The 20,476-nt window shown below is 62.2% G+C and overlaps 1 protein-coding gene across 13 annotated transcripts in view; it reads right to left on the bottom strand.

Annotated features, from left to right (window-relative positions):
• Window positions 1-417: 417 nt before the first annotated feature.
• Window positions 418-20,476, bottom strand: part of RBFOX3 (RNA binding fox-1 homolog 3) — a 147,458-nt gene continuing 127,399 nt past the window's right edge. For 11 of the 13 annotated variants that reach the window (XM_080381436.1, XM_080381437.1, XM_080381435.1 and 8 more), the window contains 11 exons: window positions 9,327-9,578; window positions 8,315-8,452; window positions 7,759-7,812; window positions 7,171-7,263; window positions 5,973-6,033; window positions 5,649-5,702; window positions 5,223-5,355; window positions 4,613-4,652; window positions 3,963-4,024; window positions 3,563-3,641; window positions 418-2,527 (listed from right to left, as the gene is read on the bottom strand). In XM_080381436.1, the coding sequence (XP_080237562.1) occupies window positions 2,483-2,527; window positions 3,563-3,641; window positions 3,963-4,024; window positions 4,613-4,652; window positions 5,223-5,355; window positions 5,649-5,702; window positions 5,973-6,033; window positions 7,171-7,263; window positions 7,759-7,812; window positions 8,315-8,452; window positions 9,327-9,545 (978 nt within the window). In that variant the 5' untranslated portion in view covers window positions 9,546-9,578 and the 3' untranslated portion in view covers window positions 418-2,482. The remainder of the gene's footprint in view (window positions 2,528-3,562; window positions 3,642-3,962; window positions 4,025-4,612; window positions 4,653-5,222; window positions 5,356-5,648; window positions 5,703-5,972; window positions 6,034-7,170; window positions 7,264-7,758; window positions 7,813-8,314; window positions 8,453-9,326; window positions 9,579-20,476) is intronic. The other 2 variants (XM_080381442.1, XM_080381434.1) reach the window with 2 other exon arrangements.

The following is a 20,476-nucleotide window of genomic DNA, read 5'->3' as shown; positions in this document are numbered from 1 at the left end:
GGGTCACACAGCCCGAGCTCCCTCCGAGTGCCAGCCCCAGTCCCACAAACAACACTGGCTCCCAGTCAGGAAAATTAATATGTCAGCGGTTAAGCTGCTGCTCCTCTGGCGGGGAACTCACTCTGAAATGAATTATCTGACAGTTTGAAAAATGAAATGCTTGGCAGAGCCAGGGGAGGACCCTTGCCGTGCCGGCACCCCGCTCCCTTGCTATGGGGGCCTCAGCATGTTCCCCCTGCCTTTGCCTGCTGCAGGCTGCAGCCCCCTGCCCAGAGGTGTGCCAGGATGGTCAGATACACCATGCCAGCCATGGCCCCATGCCAATGCCCCAGTCAAAACCTGAGGCGCCCTGGTTGAAGAAAGAAATCTTTATTAATAATTTCAATAATAATAATAATCCTTGTAGTAATAATAATAATAATAATAATAATAATACTGTTTATTAGAATGGTCACACCTTTGAAGCATACAGGATGGGCCAGTGCCAGCCTGCGCGCCGGCAGCCGGCGCAGGGGGGGTGCTGTAAGGAAGAAGCCAGTACAGCGATGGAAGGAGCTTTGTACAGGGGCAGGGGTGCGGGGCTGGGGTGGCCGGGGCTATGTACACCGGGAATAGAAAAGGGGGAGCTCATTGCTGGAGCATCGGGGGCATCTGCAGACTATAAAGTGAGGTTTGAGGAGTGGCGGAGCCACGCGGGGCAGGGGGCTGAACGCGAGGCGACCCTGCGGGACAGGGCTGTGCCCCGGGGTGCGCTCCGCAGCGCCTGTGCTGCCGGGCACCGGACCCGGCATGCCGGCTGCTGAAGACCGACCCCGGGGCTCGGGCTGGTCCCTGCAGGCGATGCCAGCCCCCAGTCCTGGGCGATGCAATGGCTGAGACCACTGCGCCAAGGGTGCGCCAAGGGCTGGTGGGGTCCCGCTGTCTCGGGCAGGGACGGGTGGCCGTGAGCATGTCCTGCGCCGTGGAGCAGGTAGGAGCAGGAGCAGGATCGGGGCAGTCCCCGTTCCAGCTCAGTGCAGGGGACCGCAAGCTCCCTGCGGGGTGGGAACCCCGGGTGTGTCAGGGGATGGAGAGGAGGGAGGGGAAAGGGATTGCAAGCGAGTTGCAAGCTCCTCTTAACAAAAATTCCCTTTAAAAGGCAGAGGCTCATCCCCCTGCAACGCCCAGCGCCTCAGCAAAGCGGCTGCGCCGCCACCCCGGCTCCGTGGAGCCGGGGCCTCGCACACTTGATGCGCTGATGACCGGCAAGCGCCGGAGCTCAGGAAACACGAAGCCAGGTTCCCACCCCGGTGCCCAGCCCTCAGAGCTGGGGAGGGGGCGGCGTGCCGCAGCGCTCTGCCGGCACCCCCAGCGCTGCCGCGCCGGGGCTGAAAGGAAGACGTGGTGCCCAGGTCCCGGGCAGGCGGAGGCCCCTCCGGACGCCCCCACGCTCGGCGGCATGCCGGCTCTCCCTCCCTGCCACGGGCTGCGGGGCCGGGGCGGAGAGGGGCTCCTCTTGGCGCGTCCGGCCGGTCCGTGCTTGCCACGGCGCTCCTCCGGGACTCGCTCACTCGGTGCGTGTGTGGACAGTATGGGACTTTCACTTGGCTGTTGCCGCTTTGCTTTTTTTTTTTTTTTTTTTTTTTTTTTTTTTTGTTGCTTTGCTTTTGATTTTTTTATTTTTTATTTTTTTGTGTGTGTGTGTGTGTATTTTTTTGCCCTTCCTGGTCCCAGAAGGAAACGGCCACGGTTTCACTACAACAGAAACAAAGAGGCAGGTCTTTCACTGGCACAGCACGCGGGGCAGCCTGGCCAAGCCGTGGGCCAGGGGATACACGGGTGTCACCCCAGCCCCCCGAGCCCCACACTGCGCCCCATGCCATCCGCACCAGAGCTCCTCCGCCAAGCAACGCAGTCAGCCCTGAGAAGCGCTACTGCCAGGGGGGCTGGCCCCGGGCTCCTGCACACACCCCCAGCCCAGCTCCAACCCCAGAGCTCACAGCAGCCCCCGCTGGCTCCTCTCTCTCCTATGGGAGGGCAGAGGGGCTGCTCCGGGGCTACCGTCGGCACCGTGCCTGCGGGCAGAGCACCCCCCTCCTGCCTCGCAGGGGGTCGAGCCCCCTGCACCCCCAGCAAGGGCAGTGCCCGCTGTGGAGCTGCGCTAGGACCCCGTGACCCAGTTCTGGGAACAGGGTGCCGCTGGGGCTGAGCCCTGCTCCCCACGGTCCCCCAGGGATGCTCGGCAGCACCGAGGCGCAGGGCTGCGCCGGGGCAGGCAGACGGTGCAGGAGACGCGGGCGGGCGGCGGGACGGAGCAGCTTGAGGTAACCCTACGGGTGTGGGCTGCCGCAGCTCGGCGGAGCCCAGCCTGAGCCCCAGCCCCAGCCCGCCCGGGCAGGGCCCGCGGTTCCTCCAGAGGCTCGGCCTCGGCTCTGTCTGCCTGGTTTGGTTTGGTGCTAGTGAGCAGTCAGTGTTAGTGGTGGGAGGGGCTGTGTCTGTCTTGCTAGTAGGGAGTGAAGCGGCTGTACCCTCCTCGGTATAGACTAGCCTGCAACATCAAAGATGAAAAAAAAGCCAATCAGTATTTGAGAGAGGCACAAAGCCCAGTTCTTCCCTTTTTCTTTTTTTTTTCTCTCTTTTTTTTTTCTTTCTCTTTTTTCTCTTTAAAATGACACTGAATCCTTGGGACATGAGGGGCCAGCAGAGCTGGAGGGTGCCCAAGGCTGTCCCGGCTCTGTGACAGTCATAGGTGCTGCCTTGTGGCCATGGCACGGGCCAGGGGCTACAGGGTGCCCTGAGCCCTGGTGCCCCTGGCATGGCACAACCGGTGCCACAGTTAACACAGAGGAGCCTGTCCCCATTCCCGCTGCAGCGCTGGGCTGTAACCCCCCTGCCCATCCCCACGGGACAGAGGGGCCATGGCCCCTTGCCAGCACCTGCCTGGGGCTAGGGGTGCCGAGGGGCACTTGGCAGCCGGGACCCGTGTCAGGGGGTTAAAAAAAGGAAGAAAAAGACGGGTTGGCTTTGAGATCCTGCCCATGAGTGGGATTTTTCATCTTTGATGCTGGTTGTGAAGATAGCTAAGAGCCGCAGTGTGCAGGTTGGCTGCAGGCGCCGGCATGCACACGTGTGCTCCCTGTGTGTGGCTGTGTGCTGGGCCCTGGGGACACGCCCCACACCCACCAGGGACAAGAAAGGGGGTCTCGGTCCCCAGCCAGGGCCCTGGGGTGCTGCCAGGCAGCCAGCGCAGGGGGCAGCCAGGTTCCCAGCAAGTAGCATGCATAGTCTGGACTGTGTGGGGCTTCTGCTGCAGGGCATAATGGACCATGTGGGATGAAGGCACGGCAGGGGGAGGGCTCCTCTCTTGCCTGCCTGTGGACAGAGCCAGGCAGGGGCTGCGCTGCTCCTGCCGCCACCACCTCCTGGCTCCCCCTCCCACAGCCCCCACATGCAGGGCTGCCCCATGCCCCTTTGCCTGCCCTGCACCCCACAGGGTCCCCGAGCTGCTGCGCCGGCCTCCCCTCCCTGGGCTGGCTGCAGCTCGTGCCAGGAAGCAAAGAAAGGCCGCGGGGGCTGCTCTTACCATGGTGCCGATGCTGTATGTGGCAGCAGGGCCGATGGTGTGGTGGTATGGGTCTGCCGCTGCATACACTCTGCCGTAACTAGGAGCAAACACAGCAGTGGGCATTAACAACCACGGTTGGGGTCCCGCCTCCCCTCAGCATCCCCCCTGACCAGCCACTGCTCCCCCCTGCTGCACCTGGGAGCCCCCTGAGATGTCCCTGCTTCTCCCTGCCTGGGCACCCAGTCCTTTTCAGAACAAGCCCAAGTGGAGGGCAAGGGCCCCTTGTTTGCAGGACACCCTCATCATACCTGGCTCCATCCTCATCCCGTGGGCACAAAAGCTGCGGTGTGTCGGACTGGGCAGTGCAGGGGGTGAAACAGGGCTTCCCCCTCTCAGGAGCGATGCCTGCAGTGCTTACCTGTCACTGTATGCTGCCGCTGCTGCTGCCGGCTGGGCGTATCTGTAGGCGGCATAGCCCCCCTGCAGCGGAGGAGAGATGGCCATCAGGGAGGGGTGCAGTACCTACCAGGGGAGGCTCAGGGGGCTGGGGCAGCTGGGCACTCCACAGGCACTGCCACAGAGCAGTGGTGGGACCCTGCGGGGAGCTGGTGCCTGTGCCACCAGGCACATACCAGCCTCATTACCATTCCCCAGGGGCTTTCACAAACATTAACCTTAAAAAATTAAATTTCCAGAGGAGAGAATGTCACCTCCCTGATCGCTTTAATGAGGTGTCACGTTAGATAAATCCTTCAGCCACCCGCCTGAAATATCGCCAATGGCTTCTTAAATATGGAGGTTAAATGCTGGTGTAAGACAGTGCATCGGCACTTGTCGAGGCCGTAAATCCCATGCAGCGCTGGCCCTGCGAGGGGCCTGGCTGGGGACACGGGACCCTGTGTGGTGCCACCCTGCTCCCGTCCACACTGCGCCTGGGCTCCAGCTGCCTTCCCCAGGGGACTGGGCTGGCAGGGGCAGAGCCCAACACACAGCCACCTGGTGCCACTCGCCCCCTGCCCCAGCACAGGGTCCCCGGTGTGTCCCAGACGCAGGCGCAGTGGCACTTACGTAGATCTCTGCTCCATAGAACCCATCCTGGTAGACGACCCTGAAAATGAGGTGGAGGTGTCAGAGCCTGGCCCATGTCACTGGCAGAGAGGGATCGGGTTGAAGCGGGTGAACTGGGGGAGCTGCTTCCAGCAGTGCAGCCGACAGGTGAGGAGCAGCCATCCAGGCAGCCCGCAGGCACATCTCGGGCTGGGACTCCTGGCAGGGAGGGCAGGGATGTGGGGACAGGCAGAGGGCACAGCCAAGGGCCGGGGTGCCACAGGGATGGAGGAGCTTGAGGCACGATCACTGCTGAGAGCAACTGAGCGGCCAGGTTGCCACAGCCGTGCCTGACACCAGAGCAGCCGCGTGTGCTGGGAGAGAGCATTTCCATTAACCAACCAACACAGCTGGAACAACGGTCCATGCTTTGGGGCGCAGGAGGCTGGTGAGCACTGGGGTCACCCTGAGGGGCAGCAGCCTGGGGGGTTTCACAGAGCCTGAGGCCAGGCAGGTGCTGGGGGAGCTGCAGTCCATTCCTGAAGTGTGAGAGCCTGGCAATACCGATGCTGATGGCAGCAGAATTGGAGCAATGTGGCAGAAAACAGCCCTGCACTGCCCAGGTACTCACGCGCCGTAGGTGGGGATGGGCGGTGGCGGTGGCGCAGCTCGGAAGGTGTTGTAGACGGCACGTCCTCGTCCCCGTAAGTGTGCCCCTCGGTAGGCCACAGCTGTACCCGTGGTGGGGTACGGGAACCCCGTTACTGCAGGAGGGAGGGGACAAACGTGGGCTTTACCTCAGAAGCTCCCCACACGGCATGGCTGGGACCCCCGCAGTCACCGTGGGGCATCCCATGCCAAAGCCTGCCTCCATGCCCTGGCCCCGTAGGGATGCTGGGGCAGCGGGCCAGGGTGAGGGGAACTGGGCATGCAGGGCTGCAGCATGGGGAGAGGGGCTGGGGGCTGCTCGCTATTTCGAGCGGCGGTGGGGTCAGACACGGTGCAGAGCTGACATTCAGGGGGACCTGTGGCAGGGCTGGCCCCGACCCCATGTTACCTGCGTAGAACTCGGGGCCGTAGACCGCTCCCACTACCGGGTTCAGCTTCCAGCCTGCGGGCAGGGAGAGCCAGTGAGGCCGGGGGCACCCTTCCCACAGCACTTCCCCCCACCTCCCGGCTGGGCTCCAAGAGGCCACAGCTCCCATCCCCGGGGTGCCTGGGGGGGCTGCACCCCCACACTGGGCAGGGAGCAGCTGCTCTCCCGTCTGCCCAAGGGCACGGAGGGGGTTTGCTGCAGGAGCTCAGCAGCAGCTGGGCAGCGATGGTGCCTGGGGATGCCCCTGCCTGCTGCAGCTCCATCTCTGCTCGCACTGACCCTTACCGTTGGTGTAGGGGTTGGTAACCTTCTTGTTCGTCATGACCCGGGCTGTGGCGTTGTTCACCTGTGGAGAGAGTGGACGGGAGCTCAGCGCCTGTGGGCAGTGGGGCTGGCGAGGCTGCAGTCCAGGGCCCGCTCAGATGTACTTGGCGCGTGTTGCTGCTGCTTCAAGATACTGGAGCAAAGGATGCCAAGCTGCACGGGGAGATGCGGTACGAGTCTCTGTCTGCAGCTACCCCGCCGTGATGCAGTCCTGCCCGTACCCCTGGCCAGCCCAGGCCTCCTGGCTCCAGTGACAAGTGTCAGTTGGGCTGCTGGCTGATGCCCTGACCACTGTGGTGCCATGTGCAGGCTGAGCCCCAGCATGCTGCCACCAGGGTCGGCCGCCTCCTGTCCCCACCCTGTCTGACCCAGCCTGCAGGAAGGATGCTTGCAGCAGGAGCCTGGGTCACTGCAGCAAGCACCAGCAAACTCCTGCCCAGCTTTATTGGACCATGTTCTCTGACAGGCAGGGTGCATCCTGCCAGGCTGCCCTTCCCTGCTCTCAGAATTGCTGGGGACATTTGCATCCCACTCCCTCTGCTGCGTGCTGCCCCACTTCCCACCGCTCACTAGTCAGTAAGGTGCTGCCAATGCACAGGCAGAGCCTGATCCCTCTGCCTGGCTTAAAGAAATAAAAGTCTTGAGAGCTGGGCATTGCAGCAGTTGCCTGCACAGCAGGAGCGGGAGCCCTGTGCAGCATCCTTCCCTCCCAGGCACAGGGAAGATGGAGATGGCATGTGGAGCAGAGAGCCCCTCTCCTCCCTGCAAGAGCTTGGGGTGGCTTTGTGGTGGGCATAGGGACTGCAGGCAGCTGGGGTCTGTCAGACCCCTCTGTAACCAGCAAAACTCAGCCAGAGCCTGGACCAATGCTCGTTTGAATGGGACACTCCTTGCGCCAAGTGACAACCTTCCCAGCAGCCGGCACACATGCTTCTGTGCCGCATTCATGAATGCATGCACGCGCCAGGCAAACCTCCCCTGGGGCATGGGGGTGGGACCTGGAGCTGCCCCAAAGCATCCCCTGCCCCAGCTTTCCCCTGCCCGTGGCCCCTGGGCAGCTCTGACCTGCCTGCAGCCCCCTGGCAGGAGAAAGCCCCCAGGTAGGGCGGAGGGGACGCACGTACACACAGGCATGGCACTAGCACACTTATCTGAGCACCTCAATCTTCCGGCCCTCTACGATGGTGCCATTCAGCTTCTCCCGTGCCCGGTCGGCATCTGTGCTAGTTTCAAAAGTTACAAACCCAAAACCCTGTGAGCAGAGGAGAAAAGGAGAAAGAAAGAGACAGAGAGAGACAGAGAGAGGGTGCGGGGACAGAGAGAGAGAGGGGGTGAATCAGGAGAGCTGGCGCAGGAGATGAGGCTGCCATAGTGCAGAGATGGAGAGCCTGGGCTGGGGCCCCCACTGGGTCCAGGGGTCCCAGCTGAGGCCCCAGCATTGCCCGTGAGCTGGGAGAAGAGTTTGGGAGAGGGGCACAGAAAGCAGGGAAGATACAACAGAGACATCCACACACAGAGGGACACAAGCTGCCTGTGCAGGAGGGGGCAGAGCGAGCCCTCCTCTCCCTCCGGTGCTCAGGGTGCAGGGACCCATGCAGCCCCCCCAGCCAGTGCAGGGCAGCAGGACAGGGCTGCCCTGGGTCCCACGGGGCAGGAGAGCAGGCAGTGGAGCTTCTGGGCATCCCGGCTCTGCCTGGCCCCCTCCCCAGGGCTTGACGTAATGGCGCCAGCCATGGGTAGCACCCACCTTGGAGCCCCGCTCATTGAAAATGATCTCCACATCCAGGATCTTCCCGAATTGCTGCAAACAGAGAGACAAGAGGTGTGAACACCACAGAGCTCCCAGCCCTGTGCCCGCACCTGGGGCTGCTGGCACAGGGCTTCGCGCTCAGCCAGGCCAGGGACAGGCAGGGGGCTGCCTTGGGGGCCAGCCCACTGGACCCTCGGTGCCATGCAGGGGAAAGCCCTGTTGCTCCCATGGCACCTGCTCTTCCAGGACTTGAGGAGCATCACCCAAAATCTCATCAGCCTGCACTGCTCTGAATTCTATTGGGGGCTGGGAAGGGAACAAGGGGAGAGGGACAAGGGCTCTGTGTTACTGCCCACTTCACACGTGGACCTTGGTCCAACAGCCTGGCTGTTAAGCAGGGTGCCCATCCTGCATGCCACCACTCCCGGCCAGCAGTGGCATGGAGGCAGCACAGGCCTTTGGGATGGGACAGTCCTAGGGTTTCTGTGGTGCCATGGGGCAGCACCTGAGTGGAGAGCAGGGCACGCGGGTAGCTGGATGGGGCTGGACTCACCCCAAACATTTGCCGCAGGTCAGGGTCCCGGAATCGGAAGGGGATGTTGGAGACGTGTAACCTCTTGGGCTGCTGCTTGTCTGTGTTGTCTGAGGAGTGTAGCTGCTGGCTGTCTGTCTGTGCCGCCTCATCTGTCTGCTGTGGGAAGCGCCGCCGGCCATCAGCTCCCAGCCTTGCCAGCCCCATGTCCCCTGGCAGGGGTCCAGGCTTGGGCACTGTCCCCTTCCCCTCTGCTTGACGCTACTTGGCCCCAGGGACACCCTGGACCCTGTGGTCCCCAAGCTCTGGGCAGCATCCCGTGGGCCTCCCTGCAGCCTGGCAAGTCAGGGTGATGCCAGAGGGGAACTCTGCCTCTGGGGAATCGGGGAATGCCCAGCCTGGGGAACCAGCCACCAGCCCTGCCTACACCCTTCCACCTCAGCCAGTGCTGACAGCGGGGTCAGGGGATCACCCATGCCATGAGTGGTGCCAGGGACATGGGGTGCTGAGAGCTGGGGGGAGGGACACAGGGAGTGCATCCCAGGGAGGGAGAGGCCTGGGAGACGGTGTGGGGGGGTGTGTGACCCACTGCAAGGAGCCAGCCAGCATCAGGTGGCCCTGCACTGGCCTCTGTCCCCACTCAGTCAGCCCAGCTGCACAGTGCCCAGGGGCCGTGACTGTGGCAGACGGGGGGCGGGGGGGGGGGGGGGGGGAGCAGGTCCCGTACGCAGGGCTGCTGTAGCTGGACTGGGAAGTGCTCAGCTCAGCACTTTCCCCGGCGCTGCATTACAACCCCATAATTGAAGCTATCTGGTGGGAAGGCAGCCAAGCAGGTAGATTACAAGTGATTAGAAATGATGGGGGGACGGGACAGGACAGGACTGCAAGGGAGAGAGCCAGTGGCTGTGGTGGGGACACCCAGCCCAGTGCCCTGAGGGACCACAGCCAGGCCAGCACCACTGCCCTGGTACCTCTCCTGGCAGCTCCGATGCTGCCCTCAGACCCCCCCGCACCCCCGACACCACTCCCTTACCGGTACCGTCTGTGTCCCTGCTATGGACTGTGTGCTGGCATCGGTGCCCGGCTGCTCGGCATGGCTCTGTGCTGGTGTGTAGAGGGTCATGGCGTGCTCTGGTACTGTGCTTTGCCCCGAGTAGTCCTGCGTGGGGTGGGGGTGCGGCGGCGCATACTCTGCGGGGATCCCATTCTGGGGGGGTGGGGGATACTGGGCCGGGGGGTAGGGCTGAGCCATCGCGTCTGGCGGAGCCGTGGCGTCCTGGTTACCCTGCCAAGACAGCGGCACCGACCCCCTTACCCACTGGTCTCCCCGGGGTGCCTGGGCTGCATCCTGCCCTGGGGAGGTGTCCTGGTCACTGCGGCCAGACCCAGGCCCCTCAGGCCTACCATGCCCCAGCCTTTGGTGTGTGTCCCCCCAGACCCTGGGCTGTCACCGTGCCACGGCAGCTCTTGGGTTCCATCGTACACAGCCAAGCCTCCATCCTCTCCTGCTCTGGGGCCCTGCCTGCCCCATGTGCTGGGGCTTGGGCAGCAGGAGAGCAGAGCAAACCCCCCCGTGGGGCTTACCTATGGAAGCCTGCACACTGCCATCTCCTTGGGGAAGGAAACCAGGGCAGCCCTCAGTTTGGAGCCCAACATGGGGCAAAGCAAAGCCAGGCTGGCAACGTTGCTCTTGCGGGGGACGGTACAGCATCAGTGCCCGCTGGCAGCAAACCTGGCATCCCAGTGATGGTGATGGCAGCAAACAGTAGCACGGCCATGGAGGCATGGAGGGGCGGTCAGGCAGGAATGCTGATAGCCCCTTGGCCAACAACAGATCAATTAACTGCTAAATATTTGATTAGGCCCCTTGCTCTAATTCTGCCCACCTGACCACCCCAGTCAAACAGAGTGAGCTGCACATGTGCTACGGACCAAGGGCTGCCTATTGCCTGCTGGGGGGGCTGGCCTGAGGGGCTAGCATGGGTCTGCCAGCCTGCATCTCTCTTGCACACCCCACCCACCCACCCATCCACCATCCATCCATCATCATCCATCCATCCATCCTCATAGCCCTATGTGCACCCACAGGCTCTGCCCTGTGGCACACGTGTGTGCTGCACCTACCACCACACACAGATGCCTGGTGTGGTGCATGGCAGCAGCCTCCGCCGGCAGCCAAGAGGCTGAGAATGCCTAAACCAGCACGCAGGGCAGTGCCAGCAGCCCCTCAGATGCTTTACAACCCGCCATGGCAGCCTCTCACCCATGAAATACATCTGTGGCTCAGCCTGTGGAGACAAGCTCCTTAATTGTGTGTGGCCAATTTATGGTACGGAGGGATGGTGGGGTGCAGATGGGGGGGCCGCGCTGCCAGCCACCATCCCCCAGCAAGCAGGGCCATCGTGCCTGTGAGGGAGGCAATGGAGCCCGCACCAGAGGCACGGTGGGACCACATGCAAACCCAGCGTAAATAATCCCGCTACAGATCTGCAAGTCATTGGCAGGCTTGCCAGTGCCTTCCTGTGCTGACTCAGCTGCTCAGGAACACGCCAGCCAGATACACCTGCCAGTGCGGCCCGGGGCTGCCGATGCTGCAGGATGGTAGAGCCCCATCCCTGGCACTGCCCCTGAGCTGGGCATCCAGGGCAACGCTCCTGCCTACACCGCAGGTGCAAACCCCACCTCGCAGACTTGAGGGTTTCCACCCTGTGCTCAGCCTGGCCCCAGCAACTGAGCCTGCTCCAGGGAGCAGGCAGACACCAGTTACAACAGTCACGGTCCCAGTGCCTGACTCTCTCTCCCCACATCCCTGATGCTCAGTGCCTGACATTCCCTGCATCGCTGATCCCAGTGCCTGACCTTCCCTGCATCCCTGATGCCCAGTGCCTGACCCTTCCTGCCTCGCTGATGCCCAGTGCCTGACCCTCCCTGCCTCTGTGAACAGAGCCAGCAGCAGGAGCAGCCTGTAGCACTCCTGCATGCTCTGTGCTGGACACTCAGTTTTACTGTCACCATAGCCAGGCTCAGCCACCATCACAGCAGGGATGGGCACTTCTGCCCAGGCAGGAACAGTGAGCAGGCAGGGGGACGCAGACAGGTGCTGGGGGAGGGGCTGTCCCCACCTGCCCAGGTCTTGGGCCCAACTGGCTCCTTGCCAGCCTGCCCTGACAGCCACGTTCATATATGTTATTAATTAGGGCTGTCGCAGTGCTAGTCAGCCCAAGTATTATTTAATTCAGGGACCATTAAGTTCCCCTGTTTTGCTCACCATTGCTGGGGCTGCTGGTGCTGCAGAAGAGCAGATCTACAGCTCCCAGCACCTCTCTCCTGTGCGTGCTGCCCGTCCGTGGGGACGAGGCTGCTCGGCTCAGTGGCTGGGGGCTGCCGGGGGTGAGAGCCCCGCGGGGAGGGGGATGGCGACAGGTTTGGCTGTGCGATGCCCATTGATGTCATGGGCAAGTGGCTGCTGCTCAGCCCCGCACCAGGCACTGCCGGCATCCTCCCTTGCCGGCTGCTCTGGGCTGCCTGCAGTGTGGGAATAGCCCCGTCTGCAGGCAGCCCCAGGCAGTGAGGAAGCCCCCCTGCTCCTCCCAGAGGGGTTACTGGGGCCCTGGCCCCACAGCCACCCCTGAGCCTGCACCAGGAGCAGCCCCTTCCCGGGGTCCCTCTCTGCACTGAGTGCCTGGAGTGGGTCCTGGGGACCCACCTCTGCACCTCAGGGGAGGCAGCCAGACAGCACCGGCCTGCAGCCAGGTGGTGCTCCCAGCTTGGAGTGCCCAGCCGTGACTGGAGACCATGGCATGGTGCCAGGGCCAGGGGGCTCCAACAGGTGCCTCTTGCTCACACACTGCATGTCCTTCTAAGGGCATCATGGGGGATGCTCCCGCAAGGTGCTTTGTGGTGCGGCTTTCTGCACTTGCATTGAAAGAAATTCTGACTATTAACCACCCGTGGCCCTCATTTAGTAAACAAGAGAGGAGCTTAGTGCAGCACCCAAGGCCAAGTGTGGAGCAAACCCATCGGTATTTAACATAGCACAGGGAGCATGAGCAGCACCCATCACCTCCGCTCCCCATGCTGCCCACCTGCTCAGGCAAGATACCGGCACAGCTGTGGCATAGCCCTGTGCCGTAACACCACAGCCCTGGGCACAGCAGCAGAGGGCTGGGATGGGGAGCTGAGGCCTTCGCTGTCAAGGGCAGAAGCAGCTCTGGGAAGCGCAGCACGTGCCGCTGCATCCTCTGGGCTGGCGGGTGTCCTGCTGCCTCCTGGCTCCTTGGCAGAGCACTGTGCTGAGGAGTCCAGGGCCAGGGGAGCCCCCCTGAGAGTGGCTCTGTCCAGCCAGCTGCAGGATGCTGCTCCCCAAGGCCAGCCCTGGAAGGCAGAGCTGGTGGGACCCTGAGGTCCCCTGTGTGGTGTCCCCTGTGCAGCGGCGGCTCCTGCCCTGCTCATAGCTCAGCCTCACAGCACCAGCCCTGCGCAGTGGCTGCCACAGCAGGCAGGGGGTAGATATCATCTTTAGCTGATTAAATGTCCCTCATTAACGAGTTTCTTTAATTAATGAAGTTTTTTTTGTTTGCTCCACTTGCTTTCTCCCCACCGCACTCTGCCTCCTCAGCACAATCCAGGCCATTTCCTTTCAAGTCATTTAGCGCGTGGGGCCGGTTCCTGCAGACGCCGCACTTTGGTGATTGTGCCTGTCAGCTTGGGGCTGACGACGCCATTTTTAACATTTGCTCCTTTTTAAGAAAATAACGCACCAGGAGCCCCTGAACACAAGGGACATGTCTGAGCAATTAGCTGAGCATGGAGTGCCTGCACTACCGACAGGCCACCCACCCGATAGCACCCTGCAGCACACCTAGCCCATGATGGGCGTCCTGCTGGCACGGCACGAAGGTGCAGCACGCCAGCTCCCCAGAGTTACTGACTGCTTTCGAGCAACTATCACCTGCTGCCACCCACCTCCAGCTGCAGACGGGCAGCGCGGCGGGTCTGCAAGGCCAGCCAGCAGGCCATGCCCAGACTCAGCCAGAGCCTGCTTGCACACACAGTCACGATTTATAACCGGGCAGCAGCCTGTCCTGGGGCTGCTCCCCTCGCCTGCGGCCGACACAAACACGCACAGAGTTTCCACCAAAGCCTCATGACCATCCCACTGCCTCGGCCAGGCCCTGCTCTCGTCTCCAGCCCAGGGCAACCCCAACCTGGACAGCTCTGCCTGTGGGTGTCCTCTTCCTGCGCGCTGCGCTCAGGCCAGTGCTGCTGGTGCAGGGGCAGCATGGCACCCCCTGGTTATGGCACAGCACTGCCTTGTCATGGCACATGTAGCCTGGCTGGATGCCAGCATGCTGAGCCCCAGAGCGGCTGGGGAGGGGGCACAGTCCTGTCACCATGCACCTCTCCACCACCAGCAAGAAGGGAGCCCTGAGAGCAGCATGCACCAAGGAGCCTGCAGCCACAGGTGTCAAAGAAGCAAAGGCAGCATGGATCTGCAGGCAGCTATGGGCAGCCAGCCCAGCTGTGGTCCCCAATGCCTGTGGCTGTCCCGCTCTTTCCACTGGGAACCAGCCACCTGCTGATGAGTGCTGCGAGGGGCTGGGGTCCTAGCCCCACCACAGCATCCAAGGAGGCCACTAAGATGTTCCTCCAAGCTGCAGAGCCTCAGCGGGCAGCATATCCTACAGGCAGAGCAGGCAGTGCAGGCGGCAAGCATGTTACTCTCACCCAAACTGGCTCCTGCTTGCTCGGTTGCTGTCAGGGCATCCCCTTGCTGCACTGCGAGACAGCCCGAGGTCAGAGCCGAGTGCAGGGAAGGGTGTTGAGCAATTCCCTGAGGGCACCCCTGCCCGCTCCTCTGCCTGTGCCAGGGCAGCTGCTTGCTGCTGCAACAGGTCTGCAGCACATTGGTGCGGCAGGACCTGTCATGCCCGCCAGCAGCACATGTAGCTGGGGACAAACCAGGGCAGCAGACAGGGAAGCTGGTGGGAGCATCCACTCCTCTGCCTGCTGCCTCAGAGCAAGGCAGCACAGCAGCCCTGCGCTGTGCTGAGCACTGAGAGACCGGCTCAGCAAATGCCCCGGGCAGCAGCAGGAGGGTCCTCACACGGCCCCATGCCCCCCCCAGGCACGCAGGGGCCACGTGGTGATGCTGTCATCGCAGGCTGCTGCGAGGCCATGCCTGGCACGGCTCATCTGCGTGACAGCCACAATGTCCCTCCTTCGATCCAGCTGCTCGCTCATACTAATGACTGTCAACATGAAACAGAGGCCGTGAAGGGGAAGAAAATTACTCCCTGAAAAGGAATTGACTGATCCCCGTCATTTCTCAAGGAATCACTGACCTGTGAATATTTCATTACCCAAAATGCTGCGCCATCCATACAAAGCAGCATGCCCAGCCCCGAGCAGGCACCAGCCACAGAGCCCTGGGCTGCACCTGGGGAGTGAGGTCGGGGTGCTCACTGCGGGGATGTCCCTGGCCCCAGGAGGGACAAGCCCTGCCCACCATGGGAGCCAGTGGGAGATGGCAGCGGGTTGCTTCTCCTCTCCTCCCCACAACTGGGGCCATCGTGGCCCCACAGAGAGCTGGGGAAATCACCCCCAGACAATGGGGGAATCACCCCCCTGGGAAGGAACTGTGAAAGGAGGTGGGGAGCTGCAGAGGCTGGAGGTAGCAGCAGCCGTGCTTAATGTCTTCATTAAGGAGGAGGCAGGGGAGGGGTGAGAGCCGGCTAACAGCATCTGCCAGGGATGCTCAAGTGGGAAGTGGGGCTGGAGAGAACAGGCAGGACCCAAGAGGCTGGAGCGACTGCGTGAGACAAGGAGAAGGGGGAGGAGGAGGAACAACAACAGCAGCAGGGGGTAAGGCAGGGCAGCCTGCTGGCATGGGAAAAAGAGCATTTTTCTGAGCTGCCACACACCTGCCCCTTCTGCCCCAACTTCCCTGCACCAGGACCCTGCAAGGGGGGAGCTGCCCCTTGCCGGCCCAGGGCAGCCGGGCCAGATCCTGCCCTCAGCTCCATGAGCCCATTCTGACAGAGCCTGGCTGCTGCGGCACAGCCAGGGACGGACGCTGCTAGCCCTCTGCCCGTGGGAGCCCAGGGAGGAAGGACATGGTGGCTGGCAGGCATGCAATAGCCAGCAGGAGGGGGGATAAGACACGAGACCAGGTGCCAGCACAAAGCTACCTGCGCATCCCCGTCACCCCCTGTGCCGGGCAGGCGGGGAGCGGGGTCCAGCCCCAGGTCCTGGCTCCACCAGCTGGAAACTTCATTCGGAGCTGAGGCTGCATGAAATATTCATGAAGTAAATGGTGCAATTTCATCTGCATTCAGCCAACTTCATGTATATTTCAGAGTATTATGAAATGATAATGTTGTGTAACCGAGGCGAGATGGGGGTGCTTGGGGGGGCTCCCGGCTGTCCCCCACGTGTGCGCAGCTGACATCTCCCAGGCTCGCATGTACCTGTGCCACTGCATCAGGGAGCGACCGGGCTGCGTCACTGCCGGAGACATGACAGGATCAGGTCCGCCGTGAGCGGGAGGACAGCAGCTCTGGGACGCGTGGTGCTCCCTCCCGAGCAGGGCCTGGCACTGGTGGCAGTGACACAGGTCACCTGCAGCAGCTTCCAGCATCACCAGCAGTGCCAGGGCTCACTCATAGCAGTTCCCGGCATCACTGGTGTTGCCGGGGCTCATGCAGAGCAGCTCCCAGCCCTGAGCAGATGCTGCTGGAGGGCAACAGCCAGGCTGGCAACACAGACCCAGCGTACACAGTGCTGGCCAGAATTCCCAGCAGTGCTTGGTCCCCAACAGTCACCGAAGGGTTTGGGACAGGCAGGCACATGAGGCACAAGCTTGGCTGCAGAGCCTGGGGACCAGGACAGGCTGGAGAGGACCCAAGTCCAGGACAGGCTGGAGAGGACCCAAGTCCTCAGCAGTGTACACCTGAGCTACCTGCTCCTCTGGAGCCCCGCAGACACTGGAGAATCGGATGTGGGTGCCTATGCACTGCATGGCTCTGCATACCAGAGTGTCCAAGCCATGCCAGAGGCTGGTGTGGCTGCTGCTGCCAGTGGTTCGGAGGGGCAGCCGCTGTCTCCCCACTGCTGGCAGGGGCTGGGGGCTCTGGAGAGCAGCTGCTCTGGGAAGGGCTGCAGGGTGCCTCATCCCCAGTGCACCCAGCAGAGAGGCACTAAGCACCTTCAGGTGTGCCAGCCCACACTACCGAGCCATGGCATGTGGGTGGCTGTTAGAGCCCAGGCAGAGAGGGGCAGGGCCCAGAGAGGAGCAGGTATCTTCCTCCAGTGGGGCCACACGCCAGCAGGTCTACGGTCCCTCCCAGGGTCCCATAGCAGGCAGGTCCCCAGCAGCCACAGCCCTTGTGCGGTGCTGCTGGAGTTACCTGCAGCTAAGTCCAGCCCGGCTGGATCCAGACAGCTCAAGACACAGTGCATAGCAGGATGAAGGGCCACATCCACCAGCCTCATGCCTCTCCCACAAGCACCACGCCGGCTCCAGCCACCACCTCAGCACCCTGCCCCACAGCTCGCAGGTCCTCGAGGAGCCCAGCCAGCACCGCCCAGACCCTGGTGCCACTCCTGCAAAGCTCTTCGCACCCAGGAGCCCACCCGTGGCCCCCCATCACTGTCACACCGCCTCTGTGCTGGGGCTCTGGCACAGTTGCATGTGGCGCTTGCTCACACGCAGCCTCTGAAGCGTGCGCATGCTCTCACCAGCCAACGTGGGCACTCGGGGAACCACGGACCTGCGTGTGCACCCGGACAAGCTGTCTCACGCAGTCCTCTCTAATAAGCAGTCAGGAGCATAATTTTTCCTCTAATTACATATTCAGCACTTCTGAGAAAATGAGATTTTGGTAATTCAATTGGACTGAGAAGCAGGGCTATAATAAAATGAAATTTGTAACAATCGCGCAGTTAAATTAGTTAAATGGAGAGGAAGGAGCTGTGGAAAATTGACCCCTTGATCTCCTAAAGACTAATCAGACATTTGAACCGAGTTGTGCTAAAAAAGCCCCCAGGGTGTTGCGTTGGTAGAGTGAGGGGGAAACCAGAGATGCCATGAGGGAAGAGCTGGAAAACAGTCAGGACCGCACAGTGCCACAGAGGGCACCGCCCCCCAGCCCCGCTCTGCACCCAGCATGGGATGGGTTTGGTGGGGAGGGTGCCAGGGTACAATGCCAGGTCCTGATGATAGCCGGTGCTGTGGAGGCCACTGCCCCCATCAGCTCCTGGACACATGCTGTATCCTTGTCATGCACTGGTGCATGAGGGTACATGGAGGATGGTGGGTGGTCCCTCTCTGCCGTGCCCTGCCATGGGACCAGCCCCGAGTGAGGACAGCCATCACAAGGACACCAGGACAGGGATACGCATAGCACACTGCATCGAGCAGCACACTGGTTGAGAGAGGGGTGTCCCATGAGCTGGGGGGCGCTCTGCAGCAGGTACAAAGTAATTAGCCTCAATATTTATCTTGTTGTTGTTTTTTATTTTTTCTTGCGAAAGAAAAGGAGAAAAAGACGAGTTTCTCATTTGCAAGTTAATCAGTCTAATTACCTCTAATTAAGAGCTCCCCACACAATGCAGATCACAAATAAGCTGCCACTGTCGCCTGCTCCCACTCTTCTCTCCCCATTTCTGATTTTATACAAGAGCTGTTTGAAAGCTGCGGCTGGTGCCGTGGCGGGGAGATGCTGAGCAGACACAGCCAGGGGGAGCAGATGCGGGATCCCCCCAGGCTGGGGGCTGCTCCCCTCCACAGCCAGTGGCAGAGCTCTGCTGGACATGCTCAGGGAGGCCCCACTGCTGCTCCCCTGGGGGACCGTGTCCCAGAGCCAGGGCTCAGCTCATCCCGGCCTCTCCGACCCCTGCACTGAAGCAAGACCTGCATGTCCTTCCCCTGCTTCCCTCCCTGGGCAGCTCCTGCCTGCACGAGGGACTTTGCCCTCATGCCCTGACCGGCCTCGCTGCTGGGGTACAAGGTGGCCGCACACATGGTACCCGCAGGCAGCCGGAGCGGGGATGCAGCCAGCATGGCCCCAGCTCGCAGCCCAGACCCCAAGGCTTGGGCTCTGGCCCCACCAGCACTGCACAGCCCCAGCCAGCCTGGGCGAAGGGACAGGGACAGGAATCTGCTGGTAAACACTGGCCTCACCCAGCCCAAAAGCTGCTGAAGGGGTGCTGACGGTCGGGCAGCCACATGGTGCCAGTGGCTCCCCAGCCCTGCAGAGAGCTGCAGGAGGCTGCGGGGATGCAGGGCAGCAGCATGATCCCCAGTATGGGTGCTGGGCATGGAGCAGGGGAGGAATTGAGCAGCTAGGGCAGGCTGGGGCACATGGGCAGCTGGGCACAGTGCTCTGTTGCTCAGCCTTGCTAACATGGTGCCTCAGCACCACCGGTCCCCTCCTCTCCCTGGCTCTGCCACAGCTGGCTGGAGGGGGACACAACAGCAGCAGGGAGCACAGGGTAAGGAGCTGAGGGCCAGGCAGCATGCCACCCACCCTGCCTGCCCCTCTGTGCCACCAGGGAAAGTACCCCACGTGGCGCTGGGAGCTGTGGCAATCATGTCAGCTTATATGTCATTTTCTACTCAGGTAATATGAGCAGTGAGGGATCACTGCTCGGAGATGAGGGGAAAATCATGATAAAGTGCTGCAAGCCCAGCGCTCCAGCGAGGGAGAGCAGGAGCAGCCAAACCTGCCTCGTCCCCCCACCATGGGGACGCTGCCGGGCATACCCCTATATCCCACAGCAAGCTCCACCACCAGCATGGCCCTGCGGGCATGCACCAGCCACCATACTGGGGTGCCAGCCACAGGGACCCAGTGGGCATATGGCCACCCTGGCTCTGTGGACGTGCTCCAGCCCCAGCACCCATTTCATGCTGGCAGGAGCCCTCCCGGGACCAGGGCACAGCAGCTTCCCAGCTCTGATAGCAGAGGAATGGCTGAAATCCCCGCTTATAGGAGCAGGACCCGGCTCTGCAGACGCTGACCCTGACACGTCTCCAAAACCACCTGCCTTCCCTGGCAGCACCAGCCTGTCCCACACACCGAAACCCTGGCAGCACCAGCATGGAGGCGGGGGCTGCCTGACTCCTGCTCCCAGCACCATCCCTGCAAACTGCCTCCTCCAGCTGGGTCTCCTTCCAGCACTTGTCTCACTCTGTTTAATAGGTTATTGCTGCCAGGGATCACATCTCAGCAGTGCTGCTCACACAGGGGCTGGAGCAAATCCTGCTGATGCTGTGCAAACTCTCTCTGTAAGATCCGTGCAGTGCAGCCAGGACACCAAGGCCTCTGGGGTGGGGGCTCTACTGTGGGAGATGCTGCGGCTGCCAACTGCTGGAGCTGGCTGGATGCTCAGGAAGGTGCCAGGGGGACAGAAGTGTGAACCTGGGTAGGGGAACACAGGCTGGGGACAGTGGGGCTTGTAGAGGATTTGGGAACCGCACCCGAACCCCTGCAGGCAATGTCTGCAGCCCTGGGGGATGTGTGTCTTCAGCAGCCACCACAAACCCTGTCACCTTCTTGGACACGGCCTTTTGTCCCTCCCTGGACAGACTCTTGCCTATGCCAGGGCCTCCCCCAACCTGCAGCCTACCCTGCTTGGGTCAGAGGGGTCTGCTCCCCAAGTGGCCAGCTGGGCTGCACTGCCAGCAGTGCCACCACTGCTGTGGCCATCGCCCCAGGGAGCGAGGGAGGATGTCTGCTCCCACCTGGCCGGATGAATGCCTTCATCCGGGTAAGGTGGCACAGGTCAAAGCCCTGCTGGTACGGCCATGCTTGCCTGCGGGCAGCGCAGGTGCGAGGCCCTGCAGGCAGCCTGGAGCGCCGAGCCTGCCCAATGGCAGCAGCACTGCACTGGGCCAGTAGTCACGGCATGGCCAGGGCTGCAGAGCCCCCTAGTCACACACTTCTGGGCTCGGACTGGGGCTTGCACTGGTACAGCGGGGCTCACCAGGTGATAGCCGTTGCCGCAGGGAGCAGCCTCAGTGTGCTAAGGTCCTGGCACAAGCAGGGATGTGCCCGCACTGCCTTGAAGCCATGCCCAGCACATGGCTGCACTACACTGGGGGGCTCGTGCCCATGTTCACTCTGCACCTCCAGGCTTTCACTGGGGGCTGCCGTTTACCCGCAGCACTGCCCTAAGTCC

The sequence above is a fragment of the Falco punctatus genome (genome assembly GCF_963210335.1).
Source record: "Falco punctatus genome assembly, chromosome: 1".
Taxonomy (NCBI): domain Eukaryota; kingdom Metazoa; phylum Chordata; class Aves; order Falconiformes; family Falconidae; genus Falco; species Falco punctatus.
Note: the sequence above shows the minus strand (reverse complement) of the source record. Positions and strands in the feature narration are given on the sequence as shown.